General features: G+C 42.4%; 1 protein-coding gene across 7 annotated transcripts in view; it reads left to right on the top strand.

Annotated features, from left to right (window-relative positions):
* Positions 1–20,267: 20,267 nt before the first annotated feature.
* The window catches only part of ANKRD44 (ankyrin repeat domain 44), a 343,478-nt gene continuing 342,961 nt past the window's right edge, over positions 20,268–20,784 (top strand). For 4 of the 7 annotated variants that reach the window (XR_007134051.1, XM_047773137.1, XM_047773138.1 and 1 more), the window contains exon 1: positions 20,268–20,515. Coding sequence is in view for 4 of the 7 variants with exons in the window: in XM_047773137.1 (XP_047629093.1) it covers positions 20,489–20,515 (27 nt within the window). In the remaining 3 variants the exon portion in view is untranslated. Of the gene's footprint in view, positions 20,516–20,545; positions 20,764–20,784 lie in introns of those variants that run through there. The other 3 variants (XM_047773140.1, XM_047773139.1, XM_047773134.1) reach the window with 3 other exon arrangements.

Here is a 20,784-nt window from a genome sequence, read left to right as displayed (position 1 = left end):
CTTCTGGGGTCCCTGTTTTATTCTGTGAATCAATTTATCTCTCTCTTTATCAATACTATATTGCCTTGGTTACTATTATTTTTACAATAAATCTTGACATCTTTTACGCTATGTCTCCCTGCCTTGTTATTCATAATGGTATCGGTTATTCTTAGGTTTTTTTCTTCTACATAAATTTTGGAATCAGGTTGGCAAGTTTTATGAAAAACCCTGTTGGTATTTTGACTGGGATCACACTGAATTAATAGGTTAATTTGGGACTATTAAAATGTTTAAAACATTGACTTTCCTCATCCATTAAGATGATATACCTCTCTCTTTATTGAGATCTTTATTGTAGTTCAATGAAGTCTTATAATGTTCTCCAAATAGGTTTTGTACAAATTCTGTTAGATTTATTCATAAATGCCTTCTAGTTTAGTTGCTATGGTAAATGGTATCACTTCTTTTTAAATAATGTTTTCTAATTTTTCATCATTTGTGTGTAATAGGAGTGGCAATTATATGATCTGTGGACCAAATCTAGCCTGCAACTTTCTTTTGTAAAAAAGGCCATAGCCGTGCCCATTTGTTCCATGGCTATTTTTGCACTTTAATGGCAGATTTGATTAGTTAAGATAGAAACCATATGCCTTCAAAATCTAAAATATTTACTACCTGGCTCTTTATGGAAAAAATATGCTGACCCCTAATGTATGGGAACTATTAGCATCTGTATATTTATCTTATCGAACTCTCTTATTAGTTCCAATGATTTTTGTGTTAGTTCTCTTAACTTGATTATGTAGACTATCATATTCATGATAATTTTGCTTTTTTCCTTTAAGTTGGCTCTTTTTCTTTTCTTTTTTTTCTTTTTTTTTTTTTTTTTTGCTTTTTAAGGACGCACATGCAGCATCTGAAAGTTCCCAGACTAGTGGTCAAATCAGAGCTGCAGCTGCTGGCCACAGCCACAGCCACAGCAACACAGGATTCAAGCTGAGTCTGTGACTACACCACAGCTCACGGCAACGCTTGATCCTTAATGCACTGAGAGAGGCCAGGGATCGAACCTACATCCTCATGGATACTAGTCGTGTTAATTACCGCTGAACCACAATAGGAAGTCCTTAACTTGGCTCTTTTGAAAAGTGTTGACTACAAGCAGTGATAGGTGGCCTCCTGGCTTTGTTCTTAACTTAAAAGAAAATGCTTTGAATCTTTCACCATTACTTAATAGGATTGCTTTCAATTTGTTGGAAAGTATCAACTATCACATTAAGGAAGTTCTCTTCTATTCTTTTATTTTTAGCTTTGAGTTATTTTGTGATCATCAATGGATGTGGAGCTTATCAAATGCTTTTTCTATATCTATTGAGTACCTTTTGATTACATGCTTTTCTTTTGAGTCTTTGACCGTTTTGTATTAAAGTATGAGGACTCATTAGAAAAAATAATATTCATCTGTAGTTTTCCTCCTGCTTAAAAATTAAAAAATTTTTTTTATTGATGTATAGTTGACTTAAAATGTTGTGTTTCTACCTGTTTTCTAATTTCCTTTTCCTTCTATCCTGTGACAGATCTCAGTTATGTTAAAAAATGTTAGCAAATTAAAAGGAACCTCTTGGCAATAACTATAGTGGGTGCTTCTGGCTGTATCTAAGCTGAAAAATATTAAATGAATTGATAAATTCACATTCCACCACGGAAAATTCTGCAGGTGGTTGTCCTGGACCCAGAGGCAGGAGAGAGAGGGAAAAGGGAGGACAGTACCCTGCTTGGCTTCATCCCCCCAGCCCCAGGCAGTAGAACTCTTCCGGGAAAAGTGTAGTGTCTGCATTTCTGTGTGGAGCACAGCATGGTGCAGCCTGAAGAGGAACCAATGCACTTGGCACTTAAAAAGTTTTACAGAGTTGGGAGTTCCCGTCGTGGCGCAGTGGTTAACGAATACGCCTAGGAACAGTGAGCTTGAGGGTTTGATCCCTTTCCTTGGTCAGTGGGTTAAGACCCGGCTTCCCTGAGCTGTGGTGTAGGTTGCAGACGTTGCAGACGAGGCTCGGATCCTGCCGCTGTGGCTCTGGCGTAGGCTGGCGGCTACAGCTTCGATTGGACCCCTAGCCTGGGAACCTCCATATGCCGCGGGAGTGGCCCTAGAAAAGACAAAAAAAAAAAAAAAAGTTTTACAGAGTTGGGGGCAATGAAGACTGCGCGATGGGCAGGATATTTTTCTTTCTGAGCAGAAGATTGCAAAGCCATGGGGCTAGGAGAAGATTGCAGAAGCTCAGAGGCTCAGTGGATACACAGCAAAGCCCTGAGAGAGAGAGTAGAAACGCCTAGTGTGTGCTGATTTATTCCTGAACACACATGAGACACCCTTTTGACGTCTCAAGAGTCACTTAGGGTTTGGAGTGGATGTAGGGGGTACTTATCCAGGAATGTATTTGTGCTTAAACGCCAATGTAAGAGTTCCTGCTGTGGCACAGTAGGTTAAGAATTTGGTGCTGATGCAACTGTGGCTCAGATTTGATCCCTAGCTGGGAACGTCCATATGCTGTGTGTGGCTGGGGGGAAAAAAAAAAGCCAATGTAACCTGAGGCTTTTGGGGCTTGAGGAAGTGAGGCTCCATATCCCTACCTGCAATATTCTAAGTACTTGTTTACTTGGATAAAAGCTTTTATAACAAAAGAGCTTTTGTAGATCTTCATCAAGGCGCCTTAAGACTTGCTAGTGAACTATTTGGTGGATTTGATATTTACTAGCTTATTTTTCACAATGGGCATGCACTGGCAATTATACAAAAGAGACATAGTAAATGAAAACATGTGAGCACATTTTGTTTCTTTTGCTTTGTTTTTGATTTCATTTTTAATGAGGTATCCAATCACCAAAGTGTGAGACACGAAATCTTAATTCTTTCCTGTTTCCACAAAAATTGAGGGTACTTTCCTAAGGATTCTATCATCAATGGTTGGCAACTATGCGTTCTGTAGACTGGGTGGAAACATCCAGCTATATCTTTGTGTCTCTGAATGTTATTAACTAATTTTCAAGTATTCAATGAAACCCCAGATAGACTTGGTCAAGCACTTTTCCCCCGGAGCTTTTGAAAATGTGCACATTTTAAGAAATGTGCTTTGCATATGTTTCTTATTCATTTACCACTAAATGTTCCAAGTCTTGCATTGCAGGAGTTAGATACTGTCCAAAGGGCTTATTGAACCATTTTTGAAACTGTTCTTCTACAAAAACAGGAAGTCACAATATACCAAATGTCAGGTGAATTTGAGCTTAAGAGGAGTTGGATTAGGTTCAAAACATTTGAATTCATAAATATGAGCTGGTTCTAAATCAGGGCATTCATGAGTTTCCTGGTTTCTAATTGTTTTTCTGTTTCTATGCTTGTGTATGTGTGTGTGCATGTGTGTATGTGTGTGTGTGTGCGTGTGTGCGTGTGTATTTGTTTATACAGTGCCTACTCTAAAGTGCAGTGATGAGAAGAAAACATTTCTCTGTTTTGTTTACATTGGATTTAAGAAGGCAAAAAAAAAATCCTGAGGTTTCAGACTTGGAAATTTAGATTGCATATTTAATCCTCTATGAGGAGTGTGGCTTTGGTACTGTTCTTTTTTTTTAATTGAAAAATAGTGCATGTACAATATTACGTTAGTTTCAGGTGTACTACATGGTGATTTGATATTTGCATACATTATAAAATGATGACCACAATAAGACAAGTAACCATCTGTCCCTATATTATCATAATATTATTGATAATATTCATTATGCTGTATATTACATCCCTGTGGCATATACATATGCATATATATATATTTATATACATACATTTTTCCCCTACACCCACAGCATGTGGAAGTTCCTAGGTCAGGGATCAAACCCTTACCATAGCAGCAACCCAGGCTGCTGCAGTGACAACACCAGATCATTTACCTGGGTGCCACAAAGGAACTCCAAGCTACTGCATTTTTTATAACTGGAGGTTTGTATCTCTTAATCCCCTTCACCTATTTAACCCCCACCCCCACCCTATCCCCTCTGGCTACTAACAGTTTATTCTCTTTATCTTTGAGTCTGTATTCATTTGTTTGGTCTGTTTCTTTATTTTTTAGATTCCGCATAAGTGAGATAATATGGTATTTGTCTTTCCCTATCTGACTTAATACCCTCTAGATCCATCTATGTTTTCACTATTGGCAAAATTCCACTCTTTTTTTTTTTCCCTAAGCCTGCACCCATGGCATATGGAGGTTCCCAGGCTAGGGATCTAATCAGAGCTGTAGCTGCCAAGCCTATGCCAGAGCCACAACAACTTGGGATCCGAGCCTCGTCTGCAACCTACACCACAGCTCATGGCAATGCCGGATCCTTAACCCACTGAGCAGGCCAGGGATCAAACCTGCAACCTCATGTTCTTAGTCTGATTCGTTAACCACTGAGCCATGACAGGAACTCCCCAAATTCGACTTTTTTATGGCTGAGTTGTATTCCACTGTGTGTGTATGCCTCAGGGATGTAATATGTGACATGATGAATATCATCAATAATATTGTAATTTATATACCACAACTTATTGATCCATTCATCTATTGATGGACACTTAGATTGTTCCATATTTTGGCTCTTGTAAATAATGCTGCAATGAACATTGGAGTTATTTATCTTTTCCAATTACTATTTTTGTTTTCTTGGAAAAATACCCAGAAATGGAATTGCTGGATCATATGGTAGTTCTATTTTTAATGTTTTGAGGAACCTCTGTACCATTTTCCATAGTGGCTGCACTATTTGCTCCTGTTCTCTGTCACTTGTTAAAAGCCACTGAAATGGGGGACATTTACACTTAGCGATTCATTTTAAAGATATATTTCATAGATTACTTAACATGTTATTGAAAAGGGTCCTTTGCAAAGATTATTTAAAAGTTTATATGGTTTATTATTTTATATACTGCATATATACACAAACACACACATATGTACATATGCATATTGGTTGGAGGTTGGGAGGGAGTCTTGGAAATGTTCCAGGACCTGAAATTGTAGCAAAAAACTGACATAACTGCTATGCTCTATATTGATTTAGTGGATAATGAAACTGTTCAAGATGATTTAGAGAAAGAATTTTTGAAGTGTGAAAGCATTAACTTCTTAACAGCAACTTATACATTAGAAGATATATTTTAAAAATTGAAATATAGTTGATTTACAATATTGTGTTAATTTCTGCTGTACAGAAAAGTGATTCAGGCATAAGAATATATGGATATTCCTTTTTCTTTTCTTTTCTGGGTTGCACCCATGGCATATGGAGGTTCCCAGGCTAGGGGTCTAATCAGAGCTGTAGCCTCCAGCCTATACCAGAGCCACAGCGACGCGGGATCCAAGCCGCGTCTGCAACCAACACCATAGCTCACGGCAACGCTGAACTCCATGGATATTCTTCTTAAAGAATATTCTTTTTCATTATGGTTTGTCATAGAATATCAAATATAGTTCCCTGTGATATATGGTAGGATCTTGCTATTTATCCTTCTTATATATAATAGTTTGCATCTGCTAATCCCAAATTCTCAATCCATCCTTCTCCCATCCCTATCCCCCACATCCAGCAACTACAAGTCTGTTCTCTATATTCGTGAGTCTGTTTCTGTTTCATAAAAGTTCTTTTGTATCATATTTTAGATTCCAAATTTAAGTGATATCATATGATATTTGTCTTTCTCTTTCTGATTTACTTCACTAGGTATGACAATCTCTAGTTCTATGCATGTTGCTGCAAATGGCATTATTTTGTTCTTTTTTATGGCTGAGTAATATTTCATTGTATATATGTACCGTATCTTAGTCCACTCATCTGTTGATGGACATTTAGTTTGTTTCCATGTATTGGCTATTGCGAATAGTGCTGCTATGAACATAGGGGTACATGTATCTTTTCAAATTATATTTTTGTCCAGATATATGCCCAGGAGTGGGATTGCTGGATCATACTAATTTTATCTTTAATTTTCTGAGGAACCTCCATACTATTTTCCATAGTGGTTGTACCAACTTACATTCGCACCAACAGTATAGGAGGATTCCATTTTTCCATATCTTTGCCAGCATTCATTATCTTAAGACTTTTTAAAAAAAATTATTTTTATTTTTATTTTTTTGTCTTTTGAGGGCTGCATCTGCAGCATATGGAGGTTCCCAGGCTAGAGGTCTAATTGGAGCTGTAGACGCCAGCCTACACCAAAGCCACAGCAATGCCAGATCCGAGCCGTGTCTGTGACCTACACCAGAGCTCACGGCAATGCCAGATCCTTAACCCACTGAGTAAGGCCAGGGACCAAACCCACAACCTCATGGTTCCTAGTCGGATTCGTTAACCACTGCACCAGGATGGGAACTCCATCTTTAGGCTTCTTAATGATGGTGTGACTGGTGTGAGATGATACCTCATTGTATTTTTGATTTGCATTTCTCTAATAATTCATGATGTTGACCATCTTTCCAAGTGCCTGTTGGCCATCTGTATGTCTTTGGAGAAATGTCCATTTAGTTCTTCTACCATTTTTCAAGTGCGTTTTTTTTTTTTTTTTTTTTTGAGTTACGTGAACTGTTTGTATGTTTTGGAAATTAAGCCCTTGTCAGTCACATCATTTGTAAATATTTTCTCCCAGTCTGTAGGTTGTATTTTCATTTTTTTTTTTTGGTTTGCTTTGCTGTGCAAAAGCTTGTTGGTTTGATTAGGTCGCATTTATTTATTTTTTGCTTTTATTTCTATTGCCTTGGGAGATTGACCTAAGAAAACATTGGTACAATTTGTGGTAGGAAATATTTTGCCTATGTTCTAGAAACGATCATTTTAGTTCAGTTAATAAAAATTTGACTGAGGGCATATTATGTGACCAGACACTTAGTGTGCTTAGGATATGAAGATGAATTTTAGATGGGCCTACGCTCAAGTAGTTTATAGTAGAGTGAGAGACAAACAAATCATTGACATTTAAAGTGTTACACCAGAGTTCCCATCGTGGAGCAGCATAAACGAATCTGACTAGGAACCATGAAATTGTGGGTTTGATCCCTGGCCTCGCTCAGTGGGTTAAGGATCTGGCATTGCCATGAGCTGTGGTGTAGGTCGCAGATGTAGCTCGGATCTGGTGTTGCTGTGGCTGTGGTGTAGGCCGGCAGCTGTAGCTCCAATTGGACCCATAGCCTGAGAATCTCCATATGCTGCAGGTGTGGCCCTAAAAAGAAAAAAAAAAGAAAAAAAAGGTGTTATACCAAGTAGTAAGAGCTTATATAAAGTATAGGAATCTTACAAAGTGGGCAGAATTAAGTCTCTCTGGGGCGGTGAGGGAGGATGGCAAGGGAATGTACAGTGCTTAGTGCTGTACCTGGTACATAGGAGAGGCTCAAAAAAAAAATAGTAGTTCCCTTCTCCTCTTCATTTAGATATAATGTGTTGACCTTTATATGCAAAGATTATAACTCCACTTGCCAAATATCAAAGGGATATGGATTTAGAATTCTTTCCTTATTGAGTGTTAATACCGATTCCTGTGCATTGACTTTTATTTTGTTCTGGAGACTAGTGACCAGTATGTTCAAAACTGCTGACCTGTGCAATGGGCCAGATAGGAACAAAGAACAGACACACAAATCTATAGTCAAGTATAAACTTGTGGTAAATAAACCAGCTACATCTGAAGATTCGTCTCTCTTTGTTTCATTTCAGCAGCATGGAAGCTTGTCAAAGTTCAAAAAGCAGAACTTTTAAAATTTTCCTAAGCACCCCAAGAGCATAGGTAGGTAAAGACTTACTCCTAGCGTTTGGGAGGATATGGGTATGGTGGGGGAGTGGAGGGAGACTTTGTGGAGTATCCACTGCAAACACAAAATGTTTGATCTTGGGTTAATTTAAAAGAGGTATGCAAATGCTATAGCCCAAGACATGATATATCCATTTGTTTATATAAATATGAAAATATGGCTTCAAGCTACCTACCAAGTAACTCCCTGAATCACCAAGTAAAAATGATGCTCCAGGGAGAAGAGCTGAGTTTATTCTCTGATTTCCTGAGCCCTGGGTACCCCATTTTGAACAACTTGGTTTTCAAGAAAGAAAGAGTTATATAGATATCTGTGATATATGACCAATTAATGAGCTGATACGATGGCTTCATTACTACATTCTTCATTTCATGTATGTTCTCTCTTTAGAAGCATTATGGCTCCTCACTCTAGGCCAAGAAGAGACACAGAATCCATGCTCTCTTAAGCAGCACAGGCATCAAGGTCTTACACTTGCCAGAGTGGAAAGTTATCTCTCAGGCCTTTCCTTGGGATCTTCCCATTCCTTGTCTCTGTCTCTTTATGGTAATGCCATGCCAATTGTTCTCTCTCTTTCTCTCATCTATTTATTTCTTTCCATTTTTCAAAACATGTTTCATGTACATTTTGTCATATCATTCTGTAAAATCTAGAGGACATTCTTGGCCTTATTTGACCAGTGATAAACTAAGGTTTAACTAGGTTAAATGATTTACCCAAAGTTGCATTTATTCCACAGTATTTACTTTGCCTCTACCATGGGCCAGGTGCTATACAATGAACCAGAGAGTCAAACACAGTCTCCACCTTAAAAGAGGAGTCAAGAAAGTAAACAGGCAATTATAGGATCAAGCGATAAATACAAAGGTAGGAGTTAAGCAGAGGGCACTAAACAGAAACCTCAGGGATATTCCTAGTCCAAAACTGGGGGGCATTTGAGCAAGGGAGCCCTGCATTGGGGTAAGTGACATCTAAACTGAGAACTGAAGGAGAAGTGGAATTAACTAGATGAAGATGACCTTGAGGCGGATGAAATTATAAACAGGAAACAGTGGTATGCAAAGGTTCAGAGTAAGAGGAAATATGATACATAAGGAAAGCTGCTTTTAGCACTGTGTATGAAGTGTGATAAAGAGGCGAGGCTGCCATGTTTAGTCTCACAGGTTGTGCACGGCACTCTGCCAGCAGGCATCCTTCATAAAGACCAGGATGGGAATGGCATCTTCCAGGGTTGAGCTGCAAGGCCTCCCTGCAAAAAGAATGGTGGGTGGGGAGAGTGCAGGACCTTGAAAACCAAGCATGCTAAGATGTTTGCCCAGAGCATGAAGGTCACAGAAAGCCATTGGAGAGTCACTTGATTAGGCTTGCCCTTTAGAAAGATTGTACTTCCTGTGGGATGAAGAATAGATCCAGGGAAATTGGCAAGGAGGCTATTGCAGTAAGGCAGGTAAACACTGAGACTGACTTGAAGTGAGCGCCTAGAGATGGGGATTAGAGTAAGTGATAGATTTAGAAACTATGGCAAAAACAGAATTGGTCAGACTTGGAAGAGCCTCAGTTTCTTTTCTTAGACAAAGTAAGCCCATGATAGAATCATTTTCTGAGTTGGAGACACAGGAGGAGGAATGAATTTAGGGAATTCCTTTTTTTCTTTTTTCTTTTTTTTTTTTTTGTCTTTTTGCCATTTCTTGGGCTGCTCCCACAGCATATGGAGGTTCCCAGGCTAGGGGTCCAATCGGAGCTGTAGCCACTGGCCTACGCCAGAGCCACAGCAATGCGGGATCTGAGCCGCATCTGCAACCTACACCACAGCTCTCGGCAACGCCGGATCCTTAACCCACTGAGCAAGGCCAGGGATCGAACCTGCAACTTCATGGTTCCTAGTCGGATTCATTAACCACTGCGCCATGACGGGAACTCTGAGTTTAGGGAATTTCTTTTTGGCCATGCCAGGTGTGAGCTGATGGAGAGGAGAGGAGTCGGATGGTCTGGAGATCAGGAGAAATATGGTGGATGCAGACGTGCATTGTGGGTCAAAGTGTTGTCAGCATGTGCCCAAGTGGAGCTGGTCAGAGCTGCTGGGTTTTCAGGGGAGTGGTTCAGAGGAGTTGGAGAGAGCTGAGGAGGTGAGGAAGGGGAGATAGAAAAAAATAGAGACATCCCTTTTGAGAAGTTTGGCTGGGAAGGAGAAGAGAGAGGGGCAGTTAACAAATTTGGTGATCATTTTTCTGAAGGAAGTTTGAGAATGTTGTCTCATATTCTACAGCCCAGTGAAGCTGAGTCCACCATGGGCTTCTTTCTTCGTCTGTATTTTCCTTTCTTTCTTTCTTTCTTCCTTCCTTCCTTCTTTCTTTCCTTCCTTCCTTCCTTTCTTTCTTGCCACACCCACAGCATATGGAAGTTCCAGGCTAGGGGTTGAATCAGAGCTAGCTGCTGGCCTATACCGCAGCCACAGCAATGCAGGATCCAAGCAGCATCTTTGACCTACGCCACAGCTCACGGCAACGCTGGATCCTTAACCCACAGAGCAAGGCCAGGGATCAAACCCGAGTCCTCATGGTTACTAGTCCGGTTCCTTACCTCTGAGCCACAGTGGGAACTCAGGTTTCTATCTTAATGAAACGTGATGTCTTCATTGACTTCACCTCTGACTTTTCTTTGCAGATTTTCTTCTCGCCTTTATCGCCCATCCCTTTGTATTCAAAGGTGAATCTTGCTTTCTCGTCCTGTCCTGTTTTTGATTTGGTTTTCCAAAACAGCTGTCTGAAAAAGCTGAAAATAAGTGGAATGGGATTTTTAAAACCACAGTAAACAGTGGAAGTTTTAACTGAGAGCTAATGAATAGTCATTGTAGAAATCCCTCACAGGAAAATTTTAAATAATTAATTTCTAAATCATTGTAATAACTTAGCTCTTTCTATTTTGTTTTACAACTGAAATGTATTACGGTTTGGGTGGGAAAGGGGGCTTTTGAGAAAGCATTTAAAGAAAATAATCTTAGTATGTAGTGAGTAGAATTACTACATTTGCTGTTAACATTCCCTCTGCTTTCATGCTTTTAAATGAGATAGTGTGTCATTATTTATTAAATTTGTACTTAGTAGCCAGCACTATATGGGACACCAAAGAAGTATAAGGCATGGCTAGTGCCCACTCAAAATTTCTAATATAAAGAGAGAAAAAAAGCCAAATACAAAATAAAATATAATGAAGTTATAGAAGACTGACGCTCACAAAGCAATTAAATACAATAGATGGATTATAGCAAATAAAACAACGAAATACTTAACTGGATGCTGCTGATCATGTGTGTTAGAAAGTCAAGGACAGTGAAGACCAAGAGTTGGACAGCATTCCCTGCTCCAAAGAACTGAACTTACAACAACTTAACACTGAAACAATTTTATTTTTTATTATTTTTGCTTTTTAGGGGCGTACCTGTGGCATATAGAGGTTCCCAAGCTAGGGGTCTAATTGGAGCTACAGCTGCCGGCCTACACCAGAGCCACAGCAATGCAGGATCCGAGCTGCGTCTGCGACCTACACCACGGCTCATGGCAACGTTAGATCCTTAACCCGCTGAGTGAGGCCAGGGATCGAACCCACATCCTCATGGTTCTTAGTCGGATTTATTTCTGCTGCGCCACGACGGGAACTCCCGAAAACAATTTTATAATATTTATTTTTAAAAACTGCCATACCTTCTAAGATATCTTTTCATGTTTTACTATAATAGAATAGCTAGCATTCCTTTTCCACTGACTTCTTACAAGGTACTGTTATAAGTACTTTATCAGTGTTGACTCCTTAATATGGAGCATTTAATAGGGTGGAAATATTTCATCTTTTTCTCCCTGAAAAAGTGCTATAAAACCATTGGGACAAATGTAGACTGCATGTCTGTTTAGAATCTAGAAAGCATGGTTTGTGCAGAAATAAATGGTGCCGATAGATGATAATTTATAAAAATACACTGACAAAACTTTTTAATGTCCTTAGCCTAGACTGCTGGGCCCTTGGTTCTACTGTGTGTGGATCACCTGTAGCTTAGGCACCCTTGGACCTCTTGCAGCTTAACTGTTCAATCAAAGGCCACAACAGCTTCAAAACTGAAAAGTCTCTGTGCTGAGACTGTGAGGTAACCTCATTCAAAATTTACTCTCTCAAGAGTTCCCGTCGTGGCGCAGTGGAAATGAATCCAGCTAGGAACCATGAGGTTGTGCGTTCGATCCCTGGCCTTGCTCAGTGGGTTAAAGATCCGGCATTGCTGTGAGCTGTGGGGTAGGTCACAGATGCATCTCGACTCCTGCATTGCTGTAGCTCTGGCGTAGGCCGGAGGCTACAGCTCCGATTAGACCCCTAGCCTGGGAACCTCCAAATGCTGCGGGTGTGGCCTTAAAAAAGAGAAAAAGACAAAAAAAAAAAACAAAACCAAAAAACAAAAAAAAACCCAAAATTACTCCCATTTAGCAATCAGCAATCATTTACACAGCTTTGCCTGTGGCTTTTACCTAGGCTGGGAAGGTGGTCCTGATTTATTTATAAACAGGGGATCAGCTATCTAAACCACCAGTGTGAGTCAAAATAGATGATTACATTGGGTTGGGTTTCTTGGGATGGTCTCTGAGATGGAGATTGGCATGCTGAGATTTGTTGGTTTTTAGGGTCACCACCTGTGGGGAATAAGGGAGAAACTGATCTATAAAGATGCAGCATAGGCCTCAGCTGATCCCAGGGGGAGCTGTGGGGCTGAAATTCCTGAATTGAGGTAAGGGGCTGGGCCTTGGCTCTTTTGCACTCATTTGCATATTTAGATGAATATCTCCAGGGAGGGGTTGTAACCTTGGGTGAGGCAGTTTCCACTGAGGGCAGTTCGTCCCTCAAATGCAGGCTGTTAGCAGGCAACACTCCCAGCAGTTGGGGAATAAGGGCTGTGGTCCTGAAGGTGGGAACTGGGTGGCACAAGGCAGTGCCCATTACAGTGATTATATATATTATAGTTCATATGTTTTATATATTCATAGGCATATATTCATACACACATGTGTGGTACAGAGGCCTGCATACATTTATGTGTGTGTTATATTTATACAAGTTTAAAAAGCAAAGGAAGAAAACAACCACATGAAATGTGATATAGCAATTTGGGTGGGTTTATTAAAATCATAGGCAATGATCACTATAGGACAGTAGATCTCAGGATTGCTCTTTAGGGAACATTTTTGAAATCTGAGAGGATGTATTTGGTTGGACATTCCAAATATTTATGTGATGGGGATCAGAGACACCAGATGTTATGCAATGTCGGCTTTTAAATGTCCCACTGAATATTCATGTAGGTAAAAAAGAATCTGTTTGTAATTATTTTAGCCTAGAACTTAACCCATTTTACATACAAACACAATGTCTTTGTTTTGTTTTATATGGTTTTCATATTCAGTGATTTTTCTTATTTCAGGAATACAACTGTGTTGTAGCAGTCAAGATCTAGTCAGGAAAACAAACCACAGAAATAATTTAATATGGGGAATTGCTTATATACTGATTCCTTATGCTGGAGGACTAAACAAAGCAAAGAAGAAGGTGGTATCATCAATAGGGCCGGGAACAAAGGGAAAAAGGGAGAATTATCAGAACTAAAAGGGAAGCGAGGCTTTTTTTCTGGGGACTCATATCTTGATTCCTAAAGGGTCTGATTCCACTTTTAAACTCTTTGTTTTTTTAGGACCGCACCTGTGGCATATGGAGGTTCCTAGGCTAGGGGTGGAATTGGAGCTGCAGCCACTGGCCTACACCACAGCCAGAGCAACTTGGGATCAGAGCAGAGTCTGGGACCTACACCACAGCTCACAGCAATGCCGGATCCTCAACCCACTGAGCAAGGCCAGGGATCTAACCCGCATCCTCATGGATACTAGTCGGGTTTGTTACCATTGAACCAGGAGAGGAACTCCCACTTGTAAACACTTAAACAATTATAGTAGCTTTCCACTGACTTTTACTATAGGACATGTACGTGCTAAGAAGTATGACAGAAAATCCAGAATGCAATCCTTCTTGTCCCCATAGTTTTCTGTCCCCATTGCAAAGCAGCAAGGAAATTTCCTCCTGGTAACGGGGACCAGTCACCCCAGCCAGGACAGCAACCCTTCTTTGCCTGATTTTTTTCTATAGTATGAGGAACCCGAAGGGGCCAGGTATCAGTCTCAACCTCCAACTCAGTGGAACCAGAGTTGCGATTCGATCCCGGGCCTTGCTCAGTGGGTTGGGGAATCCAGTGTTGCCCTGAGCTGTGGTGTAAGTCACAGACGCGGCTCTGATCCCATGTTGCTGTGGCTGTGGCCAGTGGCTATAGCTCTGCTTCAAGATTCAACCCCTAACCTGGGGACCTCCATATGCCTCAGGTCCAGCCCTAAAAAAAAAAAAAGCAAAAAACAAACAAAAAGTTACAGGCACTGGAAACAGAAATTGTGTGAGTGGATTATTGGGTATAATGATGAGAGGAACCGCTTCCACTTACCCCACCTCCATGAATCTAAAACCTGTGTGTTTTGGGAGAAACAGTACTATAGATTGGCGCTGACTCAAAGCACATACTGCATCCTCTAAGAGGAAACTTCAATATTTAACATGTTATTTCCTAACTGGCACCAGAACTCAGTGGGCTATTCTGTCATCCTTCCATGACAGCTGGGGCATAAGACTGGTAAATTCCATTTGCATGCATCCATTGCTGCATTTCTTTTGCTATGAAATGAGTTCCCTACATATTCTTATAGTAATATGTAGAATATTGTAACAGTGAATGAGTTCATGTTGGTAGTAGTATCAGAAACATTTTGGGCACAGAAAGCAAATCCATATCCAAAATATGTGTTTATTCCAGTGAAGACAAATAGCTGTTGTCCCCTTCATGATGGAAGCGGCCCAGTGTAATCAATCAATCTGTTACCAGGTAACTGGCTAGTCTGTTCTGGAAGTAGTACCATATTGGAACTCAATGGGTGATCTCTGATGCTGGCAGATATAAGTATTACTGTGGGGAAGCTGTGTTCTTGAGCCCATGCATAGCCTTGATTCCTGACTCCATGGCTACTTTGCGCAAGCCCTGTAGTAGGTGGAGAAAGATGCCAGCTCCATCAAATGTGTCATCCCTTGATTATGGAAAGACGTCTGTGAGTGGATGCTGTTTGGTGGGCACAAATATCCTCACAATTTTTACCCACTCTGAGAAGGGCAGCCATATCCTTCTCTACCAGACCTCCTTCCCAATTCTCTTTCCAGGGTATCGAGCATTCAGGAATATCATCAGCTATTACCCATGAGTGAGCGTAGATTTATACCTCTGGCCATCTTGCAATCCAGACAAAGTAGACATCCAATGCACTGCTGGACATTCCTTGCACTGTGAGAATTTCCCTTCAGGACTACCATCAGGAGCATTCCTTATGGGAGCTCTAATGCTAGAACAGACCACTTCCAGCCTGTGCCAGTGTATTGAGGAGAACTGTAAGTTAAACTAGTTAATTGGTTGAAGATGAGGAGGCAATATACAGGAGTAAGTATCAAGGGAATCTCAGTCACCTGCTAAGACCACTTGTGCTTTCTGGACCTGCTCAAGCTGTCTCTTACATACCACTTCCACTTGGCAGTGGATTGCTCTTGTGCATGCCCAGTCTTATGGGTTGGTGGGTCGAATAACATCTAGTTCATAATGGGCAGCTGAGGTTGTATAGTGCTTGATGTCTCATGGCCAGTCATTCAAATTCAGTAGCAAGCTAGGTAGTTTCTCAAATGGAGACTTGTAATCTGCAGAAGAAGGCACAGCTTTTCTGTAAACCTAAAGACTGCATCGTGGGCTTCTATCACAGTTTGTCAGAATCAAATATATATATTTGCCACCGACCCTTCAAATATCATGGAATTCCTCTGAATCATAAGGTCCTGCTAGAGAGTCATTTTTTTCTTTACTCCTGATAAAAATGCCAGTGTTATGGGCTCCTGGATAGATGGATCAGAGCACCACACTCAAATGTGGTAATGTAATTTCTTCCAGAATCCAAAGAGGCCCAACAAGTACAACAAACACTGTGTCTCATTTTTAGTAGTAGGTGGCGCAAGGGGCAGCAGTTCGTTTTTCACCTTGGAGGGGATACCTTGATATCTTTCAGATCACTTGGACCTCCAGAAATTTCACTAAGGTGGTGAATTTTCTTGGGATTTACATCCTGCCCTCCGGTTTACATGGGTCTCATTAAGGTGTCTAAAGTATTTGTTACTTCCTGTTTATTAGGTCCAATCAGCTTGATGAATCTAACACGGTGATCAAGATCGCTGTGGTAGAGAGCAGAGGAGTTTACATCCCCTAGACCAGACTGTAAAGGTGCGCTGTTGCCCTTGCCATGTAAAGAAAATAGCTTTGGTGCAGACTGGAATAGCTGAAGAGAGTACATATTGAGTTGCAGTTGCAGCTAGCATTATCTGATTCAGTTCACAACAATTCGTAATTATTCTCTAATATCCACCTGCCTGTGCATAGGCCAAACAGATGAGTTAAACGTGGGATGGAATGCTATCATCACTTCTGCATCATCCACATCTTTGATGGTGATCCTAATTTCTATATGTCTCCAGGGAGGTGGTACGGCTTTTGGGTTTCTATTCCGGTAGCAAGAGCAATTTCCAGAGGCTTCCACTTGGCCCTTCCTTCCATAGCAGTCTTCACTTTGTGGGTTGGAAAAATAATGTGGTGATTCTGAGTTACTGAGTATGTCTATTTTAATTATTTATTCAAGAACTGGGGGATTTTCACTGTGGTGCAGCAGGTTAAGGATCAGTCTTGTTGCTGCAGTGGCTTGGGTTGCTGTTGTGGCGTGGGTTCGATTCCTGGCCTGGGAACTCCCACAGGCCATGGGCATGACTGCCCCCCCCCAAAAAAAAAACAACAGCTGGGGCAATAACCAGGGTGGCTCTGCAAACCTACTGGATCCATGGTGAGGTGTACTTAGGTGAAAACTCCATTTATCAACTTCCTACCATTGGGCTCCACTTTGATTGGTAGAGCCAGTGTATTTTGGATCCACAGGAATTAGCATTAATTTAGAAACTATCAAATAATCACTGAAATATCTGGGTATTCCCTTTTTCCTGATGCATGGTCACCCTAATAAGTGCCATCAAATTCCTCTGGGGAAAGCTGGATGAAGAGCTGTGGTATATATTTATGGCAAGGCTGCAGGGTTCTTCTGCAAGGGAACAAGCCTCCCTTTCAATGTGTCTGTGAGCTGGCTGAGTTATGGAAACTGGATGAGAAGATGACTTCATTTGATGTCTCAAGTCAGGTTTCAGGCAGCAGACCTAGAGTTTTGCCTGTAAAAAACATCAAGGAATATTTCAGAAGTCTGCCCACTTACTTCATTCCTAGAGCCATATATCCTTGTAGGTCAAAACCTTTGAGTACTACTTTCTTCCTGCTGTGCATTGTAAAGTGTCTGCCTGCTTCCTGCCAGTTAAGTGCTGCTCCTTGGCTTTTGCCATCCCAGGATCTCACTCTTGTAGAAATCAGGAAGTGGTCCCAATGGAAGCATCTCCCAACCATCATATCCAACTACCATAGAGCATTTCTGATGCTCCCCTTACTAATATATTCTTCAATGCCTTAGTGTAGGGGTTTGTAATTTGGGGTTGGGTGTACAGTTTATGCATGATAAAATGTTATGCAACATTCCCATCTTTATAAAGCTTTGGATTTTTTTCTCTACATTTTATCAGGCACATTCTATCATCTCCATCTCATTGACTATAGACCACCACTGAGTCTGAGTTTCATCAAACCAGTGGAGCAAATCGTTGGAGTCGTTCTGAACCCATGAGCTCACATGTTAAATCCAGACTTCTTGGTAACTGCACCCATATCCATAAATTTAACCCAATCCTTTATTATTTTGTTTGAAACTTGACCAAAATGCTTCAACTTTTCACAAAATCATGTCACCTATGTTAATGCTAATGTTGATATTTGAGTTGCTAATGAAACACTTTCACATTTGTAGTTTCATGCACGGTGGTTCTACATGCAGGTGCAAGCATCTGACTATTTTGTCTTCCAATAGAGTTATTCTATAGCATTTATCTATTGAAGTACACATTAATTACAAATTTTATTTTTCCTTTATTATATATTAGGACATTATGTTGATATGGGGGAAATTTGCATAGGAAGGTAATGTTATTTATGAATTTCATTTCATAGTAATGAGAGTATTAAAAATGCTAGTTTACTGGCGTTTCCATTGGGGCTCAGGTGGTTAAGACCCTCACATAGTCTCCATGAAGATGTGGGTTCATTCTCTGGCCTCACTCAGTGGGTTAAGGATCCGGTGTTGCCGAAAGCTGTGATGTAGGTTATGGATGTGGTTGGGATCCTGCAATGCTGTGGCTGTGGTATAGGCAGGCAGCTATAGCTGCAGCTCCAATTTGACTCCTAGCCCAGGAACTTCCATATGTCGCAGATGTGGCCATAAAACAAAAAACGAAAAGCAAAGAAACCTAGTTACAAAATCGGATGTTGGACCCGATAGGTTTGAGAACTGTTTGCTCCTCCTTTCAAATCAGGCTCCAAGAACTTGCATGTAGGCATGCCCATGGTGAACCAGAGTGGACCTTGAATACTTCTGCCATATCAAGTCATTTGTTATCACTCTTCTGAAAGATGGCTATATTTAACAAGAGAGGTCAGTGTCCTATCCAGTTACCCACAAAGCCAGGCAGTAATATTAATAAATAGACATACTAACAACAGCAGTGAAGAACTGCTCCACAGATGCAACAAAAGCAAACTACTTTGTGTTTGAGGGAGGCCTTAGGAGGGAAATTTTTTTTAGTCTCTGTGCATTACTGAAGATTAGTGGAGTGGAGGCCAGGAGAGTGATTTCTTGGTTCCCCTTGTCTTCGTGATCTGAATCACAAGTCCATGGTTAGATAATAAATGGGGGATGCTAAGCGCATGCTACCATTCTCTCCTCTCCTTTCTCAGGAGACTGGGGAGGCTCGGAAGTTAGGAATGAAGAGCCCACCTTTAGTTTGTGAATGAAGGGTAGATATTTGGTCTTGCCCCAGGAACTGTAGTTCTGGTTTGCTGTTCAATGCAAGTCTGCTCCCTGCCATGCCAGGGGCATGTGGGACTGCCTGGGAGCAGCACCCCATGTACTTGCCTACCCAGCCCTTCCTCCTGCAGAATCTCACCTCTTGTCACTTCCCAGGGAAGCCTATCCTCACCTACCAGTCTGGTCTGATTCTTGCATCACAGATTCCTTTCACGAGTATTTCTCCCCCCACCCCCAACCCTTATCTCAGCCTGTAATTACATTCATTAGTGATGACCATTTCATTCATGTCAGACACCCCTTATGACTGGGTATCTGGAATATTTACGCTCCCCCTTTCCTTCTGTGCCTCTCTGGTAGCTGGTACAAAGTCAGCACTCAGTACAGGGTTGTTGAAGGAATCATTTGCTCGGAATTCCAGAAGTATCAACTCTTCACTATGTGTATGAATATGACCATCGTGTATGCATCTCTCTGTTTGACAGCTGGGTCTTCTATCTGTTGAATAGCATCATTATCTGGAATGAGTCAGAACTGGTGGAAACACTCAAGGGCCCATTAATGCGGTAATTTAGGATCGCTTTTCTTCTCCAGTAACTCCACTTTACCTCCTTCCCTCCCAATGTTTGAATTTAATGATGGGCTTCTGTGTGTTCTAGCTGGGAGGTAGGTGGAGAAAAAGGCGAAAGGGCCAAAGCCCGAATCCCCACCCTCACGTTTTGAAAAACACTTGCTAAAGAATGTGTGTGTGTGTGGGGGGGAGCCCTCCCCGCTTTAGATAACGAGAGCATTAGCACTGTGGTACCTGACCCAGGTGTGATCATTTGATGTACTGGACTGTTTCCAGACAGGGGAGAGGTTTAGGGGAAGGCCAATCTAGAGTGTGACCCAGTCTCCCGGGTTAAAGTTGGCGGCAGCCTCCCAGTCTCCCGGGTTAAAATTTTGGTGCAGCCTTTCTTACCCCTCGGGGTGTGCCAGCAGGACTTGCTCATCAGGTTGTACGACCATGTGTGTTTGTGTGCGTGGGATGGGGCGAAGGAGGGTCACGAGCAGCCCCTGGGGATGCCTTTAACCGCGCACTCCCTGGGTCTGGGGGTGGGGGCAGCCGGGGCGACCCTGGGGCCGAGTCCCGCTCGCCCCGGGCGCAATGTGCAGGTGCGGAAAGCAGGCGGCAGTCTGGACCCACGGCGGCGCGCCGAGCACGAGCGGGCGTCGGGGGCCCGCGGGCTGCGAGGCGCGGCCGCGGGCGGCAGGAGGCAGCGTCGGCCAGGCGGCGCGGCGGCGAGCGAGGCAGCGCGCGGTGATGTCAGTGGCGGCCCGGCTGGCAGCAGCCGGTACTTCCTGTATAAAGGCGGGCGGGCTCGACTGCAAACCCTACTAGCCAGTGTCAGCCTCTCGGCGGGAGGAGGAAGAGGCGGCGGAGGAGGAGCATAGGGAGGGCTGTCAAATTCGGGAGCCAGATTTTTTTCCCTTCCCCTGGCAATCCCTTCCGCTTCCCCGGCTCCTGGCGTGACATCTGTGGACCGGGAACCTGTATGTGTGTGCGCGCGAAGGAGCAGAAGAATGGCAGTGCTCAAACTCACCGACCAGGTAGGGGGCGGCGGCGCCGGCGCCGGCGGGCGGGACGCGCGGGGCGGCGCGGAGCCCCGGCGGGGGGATGGGGGGCGCGGCGCGGAGCGCGCCCGCGAGCTGTTTACTCGCGGCGAAGGGGAGGAGTGTGTGTGGCCGCCGGCTCCTCTGAAAGCCGGGGGCTGAGGCTCTCCTTCCCGGCGCTGCCCGGCGCGGGGCATTCGGAACTGCGGGCTCGGCCAGGGGCGCCTTGGGGACTGAGGAAGGGGGTGCGCGGGGGTGCGTTGTCC

The sequence above is a fragment of the Phacochoerus africanus genome, chromosome 3, assembly GCF_016906955.1.
Source record: "Phacochoerus africanus isolate WHEZ1 chromosome 3, ROS_Pafr_v1, whole genome shotgun sequence".
NCBI lineage: Eukaryota > Metazoa > Chordata > Mammalia > Artiodactyla > Suidae > Phacochoerus > Phacochoerus africanus.
The sequence above is the reverse complement of the archived record's forward strand: the minus strand, read 5'-3'. Positions and strand labels throughout refer to the sequence as shown.